Source organism: Myotis davidii, unplaced genomic scaffold (assembly GCF_000327345.1).
Source record: "Myotis davidii unplaced genomic scaffold, ASM32734v1 scaffold479, whole genome shotgun sequence".
Lineage (NCBI taxonomy): Eukaryota > Metazoa > Chordata > Mammalia > Chiroptera > Vespertilionidae > Myotis > Myotis davidii.
Window position 1 is genome coordinate 258,854 of NW_006289825.1, and position 16,238 is coordinate 275,091.

The 16,238-nt window shown below is 49.2% G+C and overlaps 1 protein-coding gene across 1 annotated transcript in view; it reads right to left on the bottom strand.

Annotated features, from left to right (window-relative positions):
* RAB11B (RAB11B, member RAS oncogene family) overlaps nucleotides 1-2,929 on the bottom strand; it is an 8,673-nt gene extending 5,744 nt beyond the window's left edge. Inside the window, exon 1 of the mRNA XM_006762672.2 lies at nucleotides 2,801-2,929. Within this exon, the coding sequence (XP_006762735.1) occupies nucleotides 2,801-2,840 (40 nt within the window). The 5' untranslated portion in view covers nucleotides 2,841-2,929. The remainder of the gene's footprint in view (nucleotides 1-2,800) is intronic.
* Between the last annotated feature and the right edge of the window lie 13,309 nt (nucleotides 2,930-16,238).

Below are 16,238 nucleotides of genomic sequence, written 5' to 3' on the forward strand. Positions count from 1 at the left end.
GGATGACTGTCCCCTTTTCTGCTAAAGGGTGGCCTTTACCAGGTGGCAGGGTCAGGGAGAAAGCTGGCCCTGGTCAACTCTTCTGATGCAGTCATGTCTTGGGTGCCTCTCTAATGCCCAGGCCTGACTCTGCAGGCCATGGGGTCTCAGGAGGGGCTGGGACGGGAGGGTGTGCAGAATATTTATGTATCTGTCTACTCTCCATATTTATGTGGGGGTTGTGGTATGCCTGCCGGCTTCCCTCCTCCCTTCTTTATTTGCCAGAGCCAAAAAGATTTTCCTTTTCCCATTTAAAAGAATGAAAACCTGGGTAAATTTAAAGACAAACGTTAACCCTTTTCGGTCCAACCTCGAGGCTGACTCGACAGACCAGGTGCTAGGAGCAGGTCCAACGTCGAGCAATAAGAACATTAAAAAGTTCAACATTCAATCCCGTCAATTAATTTGGACCAGACTATTTGAATTCCAAAAATAACATTGGACCGCAAAGGGTTAAAGGGTAAAGGTGGGGGTGGGGGTCCTCCAACAAGGAGGTCTCAGATGATCACAGTTTGTAGAGCCCTGACCTTATGGACTCAGAAAAGGAGGTCAGTGGGGGAAGGAAGCAGGGCAGGCGGGCACCATCCCCCCATGCCAGGTGCTACAGAAGTGGAATTAGTGTTTCCAGGAAGTGGACTAGAGACCAATCCTGGGAAGTACACAGCTGCTCCATTGCCCCTGACCCAGTAACAACTTCTGGGAACATACTTCAAGGAAATAACCCAAAGGGCAAAAGATGATTTGTGCAAACACTTGGAATTACTTACTTATATCAGCAAACAATTGAAAATAACAAGCAAATGAACACAGAAACATGGAAGGGGTGACAGGGGAAATGCTCCCTGCCCTGGCAATGCCAGGGCCAGGTGTATGCCCCACCTTGATCCAGGAGCAGCCACCTAAGGGCAGACTGGGTAGCAAGATTCGAGTCCAGACCACCTGTCATCAGTCCCCAAAACTCTAACAGAGCTTCCCCTGCCTCTAAGGTGAGACAATGTGGCAGGCAGACTCTCACACAGCAGGCAGCAGAGCAAATGTACCCCATGTGGACCTGGCCAATTTGACTCAGTGGTTATAGTATCAGCCTGTGGACCGAAGGGCTGTGGGTTCAATTCCCATCAAGGGCACATACCTCAGTTGCAGGTTTTATCCCTGGCCCTGGCAACCAATCAAATGTGTCTCTCTCACTTCAATGTTTCTCTCTCTGTCTCTATCTTTCTTTTCTCTCCCAACCCTTCCTCCCTACCTTCCTCTATCTCTCTCTCTAAAAAAAAAAAAAGGCAATGTGAAAAATATCCTCAGGTGAGGATTTTTTTAAAAGTACCCTGTGTGGGCCCAGGAGTTAGCTCTCAAGGGCAGCTACTGACAGCCAGCAAGGACAGCAGAAGGCCTGGCCAAAGTCCAGCTTGGCACAGAAGGCACTATAAAGCCAGTGACCCCTAAACCAGCTGAGCTGAGAAATGAAGGACTCTAGCAACATGTAGCAAGTCTCTTCGGCTTGGGGCAGGGTGAAGGAGTTCCCCAACTGGCTGCAGGCCAGCTATGGCTGCCTGACCTACATAGGCCATACTTGAGGCTCACAAAGCCTTATGTCCCTCCGGCTGGGAAAATCCTCCAGAAGGTTGGCCCAGACCCAAGCCATCATCGTGCTGTGTTGAAGGAAGCTGTCTGGTACCTTAGTCCCAGATCCTGGCCATAAGCTCCCCCAAATACACTCCCTAAGTGGCAAAGCCAACAAATGGCCTGGTTTCAAATTCTGCTCTAACACTTATTCACTATGTCCTTATCTCCCTGGGCCTGTTTCCAAGTCCATAAAAGAAGACACTGGATAATACTGACCTCACAGGGTTGTGGTGAGGATTTCAATGAATTTTTGTGTGTAAAGAGCTTAGAAAAGTGCAGGTACTGGGTGGTGCTATTAAGAGTTCTAAGTGTGTGTGCTTGCTCCCGCAGCACATATACTAAAATTGGAATGATAGAGATTAGCAAGGCCCCATGCGAAAGGATGATACGCAAATTCATGAAGCCTTATGTGCCAGATAAAATTATAGATGGGAATTTTTTGTGTATCATCCACTATTATGAGTAATCATTAAGCGATTTATATACCTCTTGAAAAAAAAGAGTTCTAAGAGGTAAGAGAGATAACTTGCTGTTAACCACCAGGCCTGGGCCCAACACACAGTCCCCACTCCCACGCCAGGCACCCCTCCACGCAATCTGGTGTCCCCCAACACACGTCTCAACCCGCAGAGTCCACGCCTCCCTTCTCGGCCACGCCTCTAAAGGTGCTCCTACCAAGTCTAACCACGCCCACCCTGTGAAGAGCACCGCCCCATCCGTCCGCCCTCTTCTTGGACACGCCCACAACGTCCTAGCCCCGCCTCCAATGGTTCCACCCCCACCCCCACCCCCAATGGAGCTTTCCACCCAGACCCGCCCTCAAAAGCTGGGGCGGTCCCGTCCCCTCCCGAGGCCTCGCCCCCAACGGCCTCTCCCACCGCTGGGGGCCCCACCTCCTCTGGGCTCCAGCCCTGCCTGGGCGCATCCAGGGAACCTCAGGCCCCTCAGGTCAGCCGAGTCTGCAGGGTCGCATACGCCGGCCCAAAGCTGTTGAGACCAGCCTGTCCCGGCCTTCTCAACTGCCTGTCCCGCCGGACCCCAAGTCCTGGGCTCCGACCTGGGCCCAGCGGCCTAGACGGAACTTCGGCCCGCCTGTTGGCCGCCGGCACCTCGTCCATTTGTGCCCCACCGGCCGTACCTTTGAATAGGTAGTCGTACTCGTCGTCCCGGGTCCCCATTGTCCTGGCGCTTCCGGCGGGATCCACGACGCCGCAGCCCCACCACAAACACCCGATGAGGGCGGGGCCGGCGCCGCGCAGAGCGGCGGCAGGATAGTCAATCAGCACCGGGTGGCGTAGCGACGGGCACCCAGAGCAGCCAATCAGAGGCGGAAGCAGAGCCTCGGGGGTGGGCGCCGCCTGGGATCCACCTTCCTCGCCTCCGGTCGGCTGTAGAAAGGCGGAAGGAATGCGGACCTTTCTGAAGTGACAGCCGCGTCAACCTCTCAGAGACTGGAACGGGAAGGCGGGCGGAAAGCTGGAATAATTAAACGGATTGACGGAGCGAGTAGCCAATGAGAGACTTGATACAGACCGTGCCTGACCAACAGCGGAACTCTCCGGGAAGGAAAATGGGACTACGCCCAGGTAATGTTACGCTATCTAACGTCCGGATGACATCATAGATCAATGTATGGGCCCACCGGCTTCTCCCCAATTAATAACCGTTTCCCGAGGCCTCTGCGCGAGGTCTTTTCCACCTTGAGGTCCTTTCTCTCTCGGTTGCAGTTTTCGTCCTTACATTGGCGACTCATCACGTTAACCCTCTGCCGCAGTTTCCCTTCTCTGTATAACAGGAAAGAAACCCACCTCATAGAAACTTTTGAAGATATCTAGATCTTTTCCCTAAACATGTACTAAATCAACCACCCACTTTCTGTCATTAAGGTTTTTTTTTTAATTGTTGACATTATGGTTGTCCCCCATTTTCTCCCTTTGCGCCCCTCCACCCAGACCCTGACCTCCTCTCCCTCTGGCTGTAACCACATTGTTGTCTGTGTCCATGGGGTATGCATATATGTTCTTTGTCTATTCTCTTCTTTCCCTCAGCACCCCCCCTACCCCCCTCTGATATCTGTTAGGTTAGTCTGTACCATCCTATATAATAATATTATCATCATCCTATATAATAAAAGGCTAATATGCAAATAGACCAAATGCTGGAACAACCAAACAACTGGTCACTGTGATGTATGCTGACCACCAGGGGGCGTGTGCAGAACATGGCAGGCATTGGCTGCAGTGAGATGGTGGAGCAGGTGAGTGGGGGCACCAGACCAAGGCGAGGCACCAGTTGTTGTCATCGGGGCGAGCCTCTGGTGGTTACCGAAAATTCTTTGCTCCCGTGTGCCACAGTCCCAATCACTTGGCTGCAGCTGCTGGCCCTGATGGCCCCTGAGGGCTTCTCTACCTCCCCCTGCTCCTGAGGGGCGATTGGGGCAGTAGCCGCTGCTCGCATCCGCTGACGGTGCCTTCCCCACTTGCACCTGCTGCCAGCGCCAGCCCCAATCACTCAGGTGCGAGCTGGGCTGGTGCCATCAGCGCGTGGCAGTGGTGGTAACAGGAGCAAAGCAGCCGGCAAACAGGGGACTGGGAGCGCAGTGGGAGGGGCTGGGCAGGGGCATGGAGGATGAGCTGAGACTCACTCCTGTGCCTACCACAGCCTCGCAGCCCACAGTTCCTTTCAAGGTGCATGAATTCGTGCACTAGGCCCCTAGTATATAATAAAAGTATAATATGCAATTCATCAGATGGGGGAACGACTATGATGTGCACTGACCACCAGGGGGCAGACACTCAATGCAGGAGCTGCCCCCTGGTGGTCAGTGTGCTCCCACAGGGAGAGTGCCACTCAGCCAGAAGCCAAGCTGAGGGCTGGATGCACAGCGGTGGTGGCAGGAACCTCTCCCACCTACACTGCAGGTGTGGGCAGTAAGGAGCGAGGAGTCCCGGACTGTGAGAGGGCACAGGCTGGGCTGAGGGACCCCCTCACCCCTCCCCCATGCATGAATCTCGTGCACCAGGCCTCTAGTGTATCCATAACTCTGGTTCTATTTTGTTCATCAGTTTATTTGTTCATTGGATCCCACGTATAAGTGAGATCATACCGTATTTGTCTTTCTATGACTGGCTTATTTTGTTTAGCATTATAATCTCCAGGTCCATCCATGCTGTCAAATGGTGAGAGTTCTTATTTACAGCCGCATAGTATTCCATTGTGTAAATGTACCACAGCATTTTTATCCACTCATCTACTGATGGGCACTTGGGCTGTTTCCAGATCTTACCTATTGTAAATAACACTGCTATGAACATGGGGTACATGTATTCTTTCTGATTGGTGTTTTGGGATTCTTTTCTTTTTAAAAAATTTTTTTTATTGATTTCAAAGAGAGAGAGAAATAGAAGCATCAATAATGAGAGAGAAAGAATCATTGCTCGGCTGCCTCCTGCACGCCCCCTACTGGGGATCAAGTTTGCAACCTGGGAATGTGCCCTTGAGCGGAATCTAACCCTTCAGCCTGCAGGCCCACGCTCTATCCACTGAGCCAAACCGGCTAGGGCCAAATATAATCTTTACTGGACATCAGACTCTGTCCAACATAATCTCTCCTCTCTGTCCCTTACCCTGTTTCATTACACACACACACACACGCACGCACGCACGCACTCCCCACCCCAGGATTTCTCACTACCTAACCTTAAAGTATATACAGTCCTCGGGTTACATCGGACTCGACGTATGTCATTTTGTGGTTACGTCACCATTTCCCATTTATTTATAAAAAAAAAAAGTTCCGTAATTTCGACGTATGTACATATGTGCTTTATGGTTTTTTTTTTAATTTATTTATCACAAGTAAAGCTCAGGAATTGTTATCTTTCATTACTGCTGTTGTATGTGCTCCACCTGAGTGACGTAGGTGCTTATGTAGGAGGGTTCTGACTTACAGTGAAAATCGCGTTATGTCACACTGTAGGAACGGATCTCCGACATAACCCGAGGACCTACTGTATTTCTTTCTTGGTCCATTAATCTGTTTAGTTTCTGTCTCGAGTCAATAATATTATCAGCCTCGTGATGGCATAGACGTGTCTGTCGTAATCACTGTTGTTCTCAATAAATATTTGGAATATGTGGTGGATAATGTAAGCATAGATCTCCTGTACTAGTTATAACTATAACTATAATTACTTTTTTATATAACTATAATTATTATTGCCTTCTGAACATCATCCCTGCTATGTCCATCAGGCAACCTAGATATTAATTTGGCCTTTTTCCTCCTCCTCCTGTGTCTTCGTTCTTCCCACCCCCACTCCATGATCAAAACCAGAGGTCATGTACTTTTCTCTCCTTCTCATCCTTACTCCCCTGGCCCTGCCTCCTTACCCCTCTCTTAATTGCCTTTTTATGTCCCTCTTTCCTCATATACTTTGACTACTTCTCCACTGCCCCTCCATTGCCACCACCCTGATTCTTGCCCCATCATCACTCCCTGGACCTTCCAGATCTCCCTGCTCTGCCCACACATGCACATGCTGTTCTTGCCACAGCAGTCAGAGGGAGTCTTAAAACATGAGTCAGATTTTCTCGCTCCTCTGTTTAAAAATAATTTTAGTCCTTTCCTTAATAAGTATTTACCCAGCACCTACTAAGTGCCAGGCAGCGCTCTAGTGCTGGGGACACATCACTGAATAAGATAGTCCCAATCCTCATGGAGCTGACAGTTCAGTGGGGACAGGGAGACAAGAAGCAAGGAAACAACACACACCACATTTGTCTTTCTCTGACTGGCTCATTTTGCTTAGTATTATAACATCCAGGTCCCTCCATGGGAGGCATGCAATGAGGGAAATAACCTGGGTCATTTTCAGGAGCAGCAAGAGCTCTGCACAGCACTGCTGTCTGAGTCCGTATTTCCTTCTGAATTCTCCTCAGCTATGCCAAGTGCCAGGCCAGCTTCCTTCTCAAATCCTGCCCATGTACTAACTGCTGGGGCAGAGCCCCTTTGCCAGGGCCTGGACCTTGTGGCTGCCGGTTGGTAGACAGAGACGCCATGAGAAGTTGTGGGTATGTAAGAATGAGTCTTTATTAAAGCAGAAGCTTTGGCCATATAAGCCATCAGACAAAACAATCCTTACAGCAACCCCATATAGGCAGCCACACACTGGCTGGTAACATATTTTTCCTACACAGTATAGCAGTCTCTGTATCCACAGTTATTATCTGAGCAGCTGCATGCTGCCCCCTAGACTCACCACCTCACATAGTAACGGCACCTGAGCTCTCTGCCTCAGCTGCTTCTCCAGCCTCTTCAGTCTTGCATAGTAGCTATAATCCTCTGTGCCCACCTCACCTTCTCCAGCCCACTCCTCTGTCCATTCCGCTGGCTGGCCTCTGTCGCCTCACACAGTAACTACCTCTGAGCTTCTCTCCCAGCACACTGGCTGGTTAATTACATGTATTATACTCCTTAGACAAGGCCAGTTGCCAACAATGACATTGATCAATTTGGCTACAGAAGGGCACAGTGACCGTGAGATTGCTGTACTTGCTGTGCACCTGCACATAGTCTGTGGACCTGTGTTTGGTATCTTAGCCTTGAACATTCTGATTTTGCGTCCCAGGCTCAGCATGGCCTTGACCATCCGATGCACTCTAAACAGGGTCCCCACAGTTATGTGATAGTGGACCTCCTTTGTTAGGGAGTCAGGGAAGGTATCTTGAGGCAGGTGGCATTTGCACTGAGTCCTGAGGTGAGGGAGGAGATGGTGGATGCAACAGCAAGTGAAAGAGAGAACCTGATGAGTCTGAAAGCCAGGAGGACATGGTGGCTGGAGAGTGAGTTCCAGGGGCCAGAGGTGAGATTAGGTAAAAGGCGAGGCTGGAAGAAAGCTTTTGTCAGCAAGCTCCTAGTCAGCTGGCTTGAAACTCTCACATTCAGACCAAATCCCCTCCCTACCTTACCCAGTTCACCATCCAGCTTCCTGCTCCATGCTGTAGCCAGATGGGGCTGTGCACTTCCCCCAGACCACTAGGCTTTTGCTCTCACAGTGACCTCTTTCTAGAATGACATCCCACCCCCACCCCCCACCATCTTTCAAATTATCCTAATTTGAAAACTGACTCAAAGGCCATGTTCACCAAATGAAGCCTTTTCTCCTGTTTTGGTCATGCCCTTTCTCTGCCCTACACCCAGCATGACTTAATGTGGTAGGCAGTGAGACCTGAGGAGAGCAAGGGTGATGGGCCAAGTGCAGAAGGTCACCGTGATGGAAAGCCCCAAGTCCCTAGCAATGGACAACCAATTGCAGGGTGGGACCTCACCCAGGGTGATTTTTGGATGTGGTTTGGACCCCCTGACCTTTCCTCCCTAGAGATAACATCTAGGCGTCAGTGGATTTCTGCTCCAGGTTCAGATAAGCAACAAAATCAGCCTCACTGACCAGCTGCATTGAATAATGACCCCCTGCCCTGGTGCTGGCCAATCAATCAGTGGAGACCACAATCCTGAAAGGACACACCTGGAAAACTGCTAAAATCTATTGAGATCTTCCCCTGGGACCGCCCCTAAAATCTCCACCCTTAAAACCCTTAGGTCAGTGGTTCTCAACCTTGGCTGCACATTAGAATCATCTGGGAATCGTTTTAAAATCCTGATTTCTGGGCCTCATCCTTGGAAATTCTGTTGCTTTGTTACTAATGTTGTGGCCCCACCCCATAACAAAGAAACAGAATTAGGGGCACCGGTTGATGTCATCGGGGCAAGCCTCTGGTGGTGATGGGGTGAGGCCACAATATTAGTAACAAAGAAACAGAATTTCCAGAGGATGAGTCCCAGAAATCAGGCTTTTAAAAAGATTCCCAGGTGATTCTAATGTCTAGCCAAGGTTGAGAACCACTGCCTTAGACAAAGGGGCTTAGTTGGTTACCCCCTTGGGACCCTTTCTTACGCGAGAGTTTGTATTTGCTTCCAATAAATTTCCACACTTCTACTAATGAGTCCTTTTAGTCCACAAATTTTATTCTTCAAACTTCATAAGACAAGAACCCACAAGGAGAGTCTGCTTACCAAACTCCACGATACAATATGATCTGGGTGATAATTTTAGGTGGTGCATTAAATAACATTGAACCACATTCTTTTTTCCTTTTTTCAATCCTTAAAATCCTTTATTACCTAACAAGGAGAGAGGCTTGCTCTCTGTGGCTAATATCTCTTGAACAATTTTCTAACCCTCATCTTTCTCATTTAAGAGCTGGGTGGACCACCCCTCCACCAACACAGTTGGGACATAGACTGAGAGTCTGCAGAAAGCAACAGGATCTGGCTAGGATTTTCTTCCTTATGTTTTATTGTGAAATTTTTAAACATTTAGAAAAATGGAAAGAATTGTACAGAGAATATCTCTGTACTCATATCCCTACCTCCTGGATCCCACTGTTAGTAAGCTTTATCACATATCTATTTTTCTATCCACCTGTCCATCATCTTACCTTTTTAAAAAATATATTTTCTATTTATTTTAGAGAGGAAGGGAGAGGGATATAGAAACATCAATGATGAGAGAGAATCATTGATTGGCTGCCTCCTGCACACCTCCCACTGGGGATCAAGCCTGCAACCTTGGCATGTGCCCTTGACTGGAATCGAACCCGGGACCCTTCAGTCTGCAGGCTGATGCTCTCTCCACTGAGCCAAACTGGCTAGGGCTCTAGCTGGAATTTTAAAGCATTGGCATTGTTTTATTTTCATTCACTTTAGTTTTACTAATCTATTATTAGCAGGTGATATTGGCTTTCCATCTGTAGTAGAGATATGTGTTTACATTTTTTTCTTATCTTTTTTATTTATTTGTTTTGTGTTTACATTTTTAAAAACAGAGTCAAGGCCCTAGCCAGTTAGTTCAGTTGGTTAGAGCCGTGGTCGGCAAACTGCGGCTCGCGAGCCACATGCGGCTCTTTGGTCCTTTGAGTGTGGCTCTTCCTAAGTCTTAGGAGTACCCTAATTAAGTTAATAACAATGTACCTACCTATATAGTTTAAGTTTAAAAAATTTGCCTCTTGAAAGAAATTTCAGTCGTTGTACTGTTGATATTTGGCTCTGTTGACTAATGAGTTTGCCAACCACTGGTAGAGCATCATCCTGATACACCAACGTTGTGGGTTTTCTGGTCAGGGCACATACAAGAATCACTCAAGCCCTAACTGGTTTGGCTCAGTGGATAGAGCGTCAGTCTGCGGACTGAAGGGTCCCAGATTCGATTCTGGTCAGGGGCATGTACCTTGGTTGCGGGCACATACCCAGTAGGGAGTGTGCAGGCGGCAACTGATGGATGATTCTCTCTCATCGATGTTTCTAACTATCTATCCCTCTCCCTTCCTCTCTGTAAAAAATCAATAAAAATATATTTTAAAAAAAGAATCACTCAATAGCCCTAGCCACTGTGGCTCAGTTGGCTGGGCATCGTCCAGTGCACTGAAAGGTGGCTGGTTGAGTCCCAGTCAGAGCACATGCCTAGGCTGCAGGCTCAATCTCCAGTAGGGGGCATGCAGGAGGCAGCCGATCAATGTTGCATTCTCATATTGATGTTTCTTTCTCTCTCTGCCTTACTCTCTAAAAATCAAATTAAAAAATCTTTTAAAAAAATATATTTTGTTGATTTTTTACAGAGAGAAAGGGAGAGGAATAGAGAGTTAGAAACATCAATGAGAGAGAAACATCGATCAGCTGCCTCCTGCACACTCCCCACTGGGCCTGGGTGGCTTACCAATAGACATTTATTTTCTCGGAGTTCTGGGGGGCTGAAGTCTGAGATTAAGGTGCTGGCTGACTCGGTTCCTGGTAAGAGCTCTCTTCCTGCCTTGCAGAGGGCCACCTTCTCCCCAGAGTTGATCGCAGGCCGACGCTCTATCCACTGAACCACACCGGCCAGGGCTAAAAAATCTTTTAAAAATTTGTTTAAAAAAATCAACCAATCTATATTAATAAAAGGGTAATATGCTAATTAGACCGGGTCTGGTCCTCCTTCTGGACAAAGCCACAGTGATGGGGGCGCCTAGGCAGAGGCAGTTAGTAGCGATCAGGCCATCGGGGAGAGCGGTTAGGGGTGATCAGGCAGGCAGGCAGGTGAGTGGTTAGGAGCCAGCGGGCCTGAATTGCAAGACAGATGTCTGACTGCCAGTTTAGGACATCCCCCGAAGGGTTCTAGATTGGAAAGGGTGCAGGCCAGGATGAGGGACACCCCCTTGTGCAGGAATTTTGTGCACCAGGCCTCTAGTAAACATATAAATGCCTTAAGATACAATTCCAAGTTGGTTGTCTTCCTCCAGAAATTAAGTGCTTAGGTGCTACCTTATTCCAGGAGTCAAATCCAGATTGCGAGAGGTATGTCCGACTGCCAGTTAGATCGGGCCTAAACTGGCAGTTGGACATCCTCCAAGGTCTGGATTAGAGAGGGTGCAGACTGGGCTGAGGGAACCCTCCCCCGCCCCCCGTGCTTGTGCACGAATTTCATGCACTGGGCCTCTAGTAAGTACATAAATAAGTGAAATAACAAATCAGTGTTCCTCTCTTTCTAAAAATGAATCAATCAATAATTTTAAAAAAATAAATATTTATTTTTAAAAATGTATTTTATTGATTTCAGAGAGGAAGGTAAAGGGAGAGAGATAGAAACATCAATGACAAGAGAGAACCGTTGATCAGCTGCCTCCTGCATGCCCTCCCTTGGGGATCCAGCCCACAACCCAGGCATATGCCCTTGACTGGAATCAAACTGTGACCTCCTGGTCCATAGGTTGATACTCAACTACTGAGCCACACCAGCCAGGCTAAATCATTGTTTAAAAATAAATAAAAATGGAGTCAATAAATCCTGATATGCCTGAGAGTGAGCTGCTTTGTTTGTCATTTAGCTTAATTATTAACAGCATACCCCCTTTCACTTTCAAAAAGCGTCTCAGTTTGGACCATCAGTTATAGGTCTGTAATGAGAGGGGCTTGGTACTAGCAGGGACTCCCCTTTCACTACAGTATCCCAAGCACTTACTACAGGGTTGTAGCATGTAGCAGGTGCTTGGTCAATACTAGTTGAATTTATATATGCATTTTTTAAAGCCAATTTAAAGGAAAACATACAGACGTGACCAAAAAAATGTGAATTTACCCCAAACACTGCATTAATGTACACATTAGAACTGTGCTGTCCAAATATGGTGGCCATTGGCCTCTGTGACTGTTAAGTACTTAAAATATGGTTGGTCCAAATTCAGATGTGCCATAAATGTAAAATACATGCCAGATTCCAAATATCTATAATAATAAAAGCATAATATGCTAGTTAGACCGAACAGCTGAACAACCTTCCAGACATCCTTCCAGACGACCTTCCAGATGAAGCCGGGGCTGTGAGGGCTGAGGCAAGCCACCACAGCTGCGAGGGCCAAGCCCCTTGCATGAATTTCATGCATCAGGCCGCTAGTCTTACTAATAAAAGCCTAGGTGGTCCTCATGCCATCATACCATGATGCCCTCGTGCCATCACAAGATGGCTGCATGCACACAGGTGCGCGCAGGTGGGTGGGGCGGGGCTTGACGCTGCATGTGCAAGGGTACTGGAGGGAAGTTGACCAGGAGGTGCATGGGTGGGGGGCGGAATCCCGTGGGGCCCAACCACGGGGCGGGACTCTGGGACTCATGGGAGTGGCCCACGGGGGCTGTGGGACTCCAGGACTTGGGGGAGTCCCCCATGGGGCTGCGGGACTCTGGGACTCGGGGGAGTTGCCCTGTAGGGCTCTGGGACTCCGGGACTTGGGGGAGTCCCTCAGCCCCGCAGAGCGCCAGCCCCACAGGCTAAACATCAGGGGAAAGGGCACCACCCCCACTTCACCTCCACCCCGGCGGGGGGGAAATGAGATTCAGCTCCAGTGTCGGGATAAACCTGGGGTAGCGGGAACTGCCCACACTCCATGTCCACTCTCCAGCCTTGACCTGGGGTATGAACATGACAGAAAACCTCCCTGGTCACTGCCTGGTCCCCTACCCTGAGCTTCTCCTTACACAAGAGCAGTGATTTCATTTCCTGACAAGAGCAGTGACCTCACTTCCTGACGATGGAGCCCAACAGAATGTGCGCTGCTGCTGCTGGCCCCGCACTCAGGGGCCCGACTCCTCTGGCCCTTTTCACAGGGGAACCCAGAGGTAACCCAGGGAGGTCCAGGACGGTTTTCTTAGAGCCAGGCCACCACTCTTATCCCATTCACCAGCCCGGTGTCCCCTGGGGCACTGGCCCCACAGGGTGCCGGCTTTGACGCAGCGTACCTGCGGGCACCATCACAGACTCTGACAGGAGAGAGGAGGGAGCTGGATACCCGCACCCAGGAATTGGCAAATAGTGATATTAAAATATTTCTTCTAATTGATTCCCTTTCAATGTGCACAAATTTGTGCACCAGGCCACTAATCTATAATAATAAAGGCAGACTATGCTAATTAACCAGACAGCTGAATGACCTTCCAGATGTCCTTCCAGAGGACCTTCCAGACAAAGCTGGGGCTGCAAGGGGAGAGGCAAGCAGTTATGGCTGCGAGGGCCAAGGCAAGCTGCCACGGCTGTAAGGGCCAAGCCCCTTGCACAAATTTTGTGCATTGGGCTTCTAGTTTAGTACATAAAAGCAATGTCAAGTATTTCATTAATAACTTCTATGAAGAGACAAACAAGATGGCAGCATAGGTAAACACCTGAACTAGCTGCCATGTACAACTACATTAAAACACTACAACTAAAAGACAAAATGAATACCATCCAGAGCCACGGGAAGGCTGACTGAGTGGAAATTCTACAACCAGAAGGAAAGAGAAAAGCACATTGAGTCCGGTAGGAGGTGCAGGGCTGTGGAAGTGTGGAGGTACAGAGGCGCATGCGAAAGGGGCTGGCAGCAATTATGCTGTTGTCTTTTTCAACCGGGAAGGAGATACAAGCTCCCAACTGCTCTGAAATCCAGTTCTGGGCAAGAATCTGGATTTATACGGAGAGAAACTGTACTGTCTGGCATCAGGCTGGAATGTGAGGGCTGATTTCTTGCAGAGGTGCTTGCAGCATCCATTGTTCCTGCACAGGGCAAGGGACATAGAGACCCAGGGACCTATGGGGGAGGGCCGAAGGCAACCATTGCTGTTTGCCCTGTGACTCCCTGAGACCATGCCCCACCCAATTTACAACCCCACCCCAGCTGTGCACAGAGGCTTTGCATACTAAAGGCCTGGCCTTTCCCTGCCTAAAAACCTTTCAAACTGCAGCTGGGTGTGAGAAACCCAGAGGTTCCAAAAGAAGGCCTTAGGCTCGTCAGCAGTCTGCATTACTTCACAGCTGCACCTCATCTGGGCACCTCCAAACCCCAAACAAAGAGAAGGAATCTGCAGATCTCTCTGTAGCTTCTGCTGGGTGGCCTCAGGCAGTAGGTGACTTTGCACCCCCTTGGAGATCCAAGAGCCAGTCTACCCAGTGGTCAGAGTGAGACCATCCAGATTACAACTCTTCACATCCATAAGAGACACACTCAGGGGGCAGACTCAGTGAGCACCAAAGCCCCACTGAAGCAAGTCCTGCCCCATAAGGGTGTCTCCAGCACAGAAGTTCTCCCATTGTAGACACATTGACCTGGAGGTCAATTCCTATCAGTGATACCAACAGCAATCAAGGCTTAACTACAACAAGACTGTGCACACAGCCCACAAAGGGGTGCACCAAGAGTGTCCACCTCAGGTAATTGGGGAGGCTGAGCCACTGGACCCTATAGGACACCTAGCATACAAAGCCACTCTATCAACACAGGGAAGCAGCCAAAATGCAGAGAGAAAGAAACAGGTCACAAATGAAAGAAATGGGAAAAAGCAAACTACTGGGTATAGAGTTCAAAATCATGGTTATAAGGCTACTCAAGAATCTTCTAGTAACCTCTGACAAATATAGTGAGACCCTCAAGTATATGAAAAAGGACCAATTAGAAATTAAGCATACACTGACTGAAATAAAGAATAATATACAGGAGGAACCAAGATGGCGGCATAAGGTATAGACCTGTGCGTGCTGCCTCCCACAACAACATTGAAACTACCAACTATAAGACAAAGCAGCTGTCATCCAGAACCACAGGAAAGCTGGCCCAGTGGAAGTTCTACAACTGGAAGGAAAGAAAGAAGCACATTGAGACTGAGCAGGAGGTGCAGAGGTGCCAAGAACAGAGGTACGGAGGCGTGCGCCAGGCGGGCTGCAACTGGATGCGTGGTTTTTTCAATCGGAAGGGGATACAAGCTCTCGAATCCACTGAGCCTGTTTGGGGTGGGATTCTGAGGTCCCAGACCCCTATGGGGAGAGGCTGGACTGTCTTACAGCAGGCTGGAGAGCGAGGGTGGCATTTTTTTTTATTATTATTAAAAGAGGGTGGCTTTCTCATGGAGCTGCTCACAGGGATCATTGTTGCTGTGGGGGCACGGCACTTGGGGACTCGGGGATGTGGACTCATGGAGAGGCGAGGAGTCACGGAGATGCTGATGACAGCCATTGCTGTTTGCTCTGCCCTGGTGATGCTCTGAGACCCCGCCCTACTCAATTTACATCCCCACCCAAGCTGTGCCAGTGGCACAAAAGGAACCACCTGTGCTTTTGCAGCCTAACCCAACAAACTGCTGATTTCAACTCCTCGCATCCATAAGGGACACACTCAAGAAGCAGACTCAGGTTCGGAAGAAGCCGGAGCCGGACCCGGCTGGGCTGGCGACATGGAACTGCTGTACCAGCAAACGCAGAAGCAGGTCCACCAGATCCAGTCTCACATGGGACACCGGGAGAAGGCAGACAAGCAGTCTGTGCACTTAGTAGAAAACGAAATCCAAGCAAGCATACCAGATATTCAGCCAGCTAGAACACCTGGGAGATTTTGTCCAGCAAGGAACCTCCCAACAAAAGACAGAATGCCAAACTTTGTGTTGACCAGTTAAAGTATGATGTCCAGCACGTGCAGACTGGTCTCAGAAACTTCCAGCATTGGCGATACACAAGGGAGCAGCAGGAGAGACAGTGAGGGGAGCTTCTGTCTCGCACCTTCACCCCCAACATGAGTTGTGGTGCTCCCTGTGAGGCTGCGATGGCCCCTGAGAGGCTGTGTGAGGCTGCGATGGCCCCTGCGAGGCTGTGTGAGGCTGCGACAGCCCCTGCGAGGCTGCGACACCCCCTGAGAGGCTGCATGAGGCTGCGACGGCCCCAGCGAGGCTGCAACGCCCCCTGCGAGAACTGGGTGGAGGGGAGCTATAGGAGGAAAAAAAGGAACAACTGTAATAATCTGAACAATAAAAAAAAAAGAATGATATACAGAGATCCAACAGCAGGCTAGAGGATCCCAAGAACCAAGGCACAGATTTGAAATACAAAGAAGCAAAAAAACACCCAACCGGACAAGCAAAAGGAAAAAAGAATCCAAAAATACGAAGATAGTGTAAGAAGCCTCTGGGACAACTTCAAGCATACCAACATCCAAAGTATAGGGGTGCCAGAAAATGAGAGAGAAAAAGA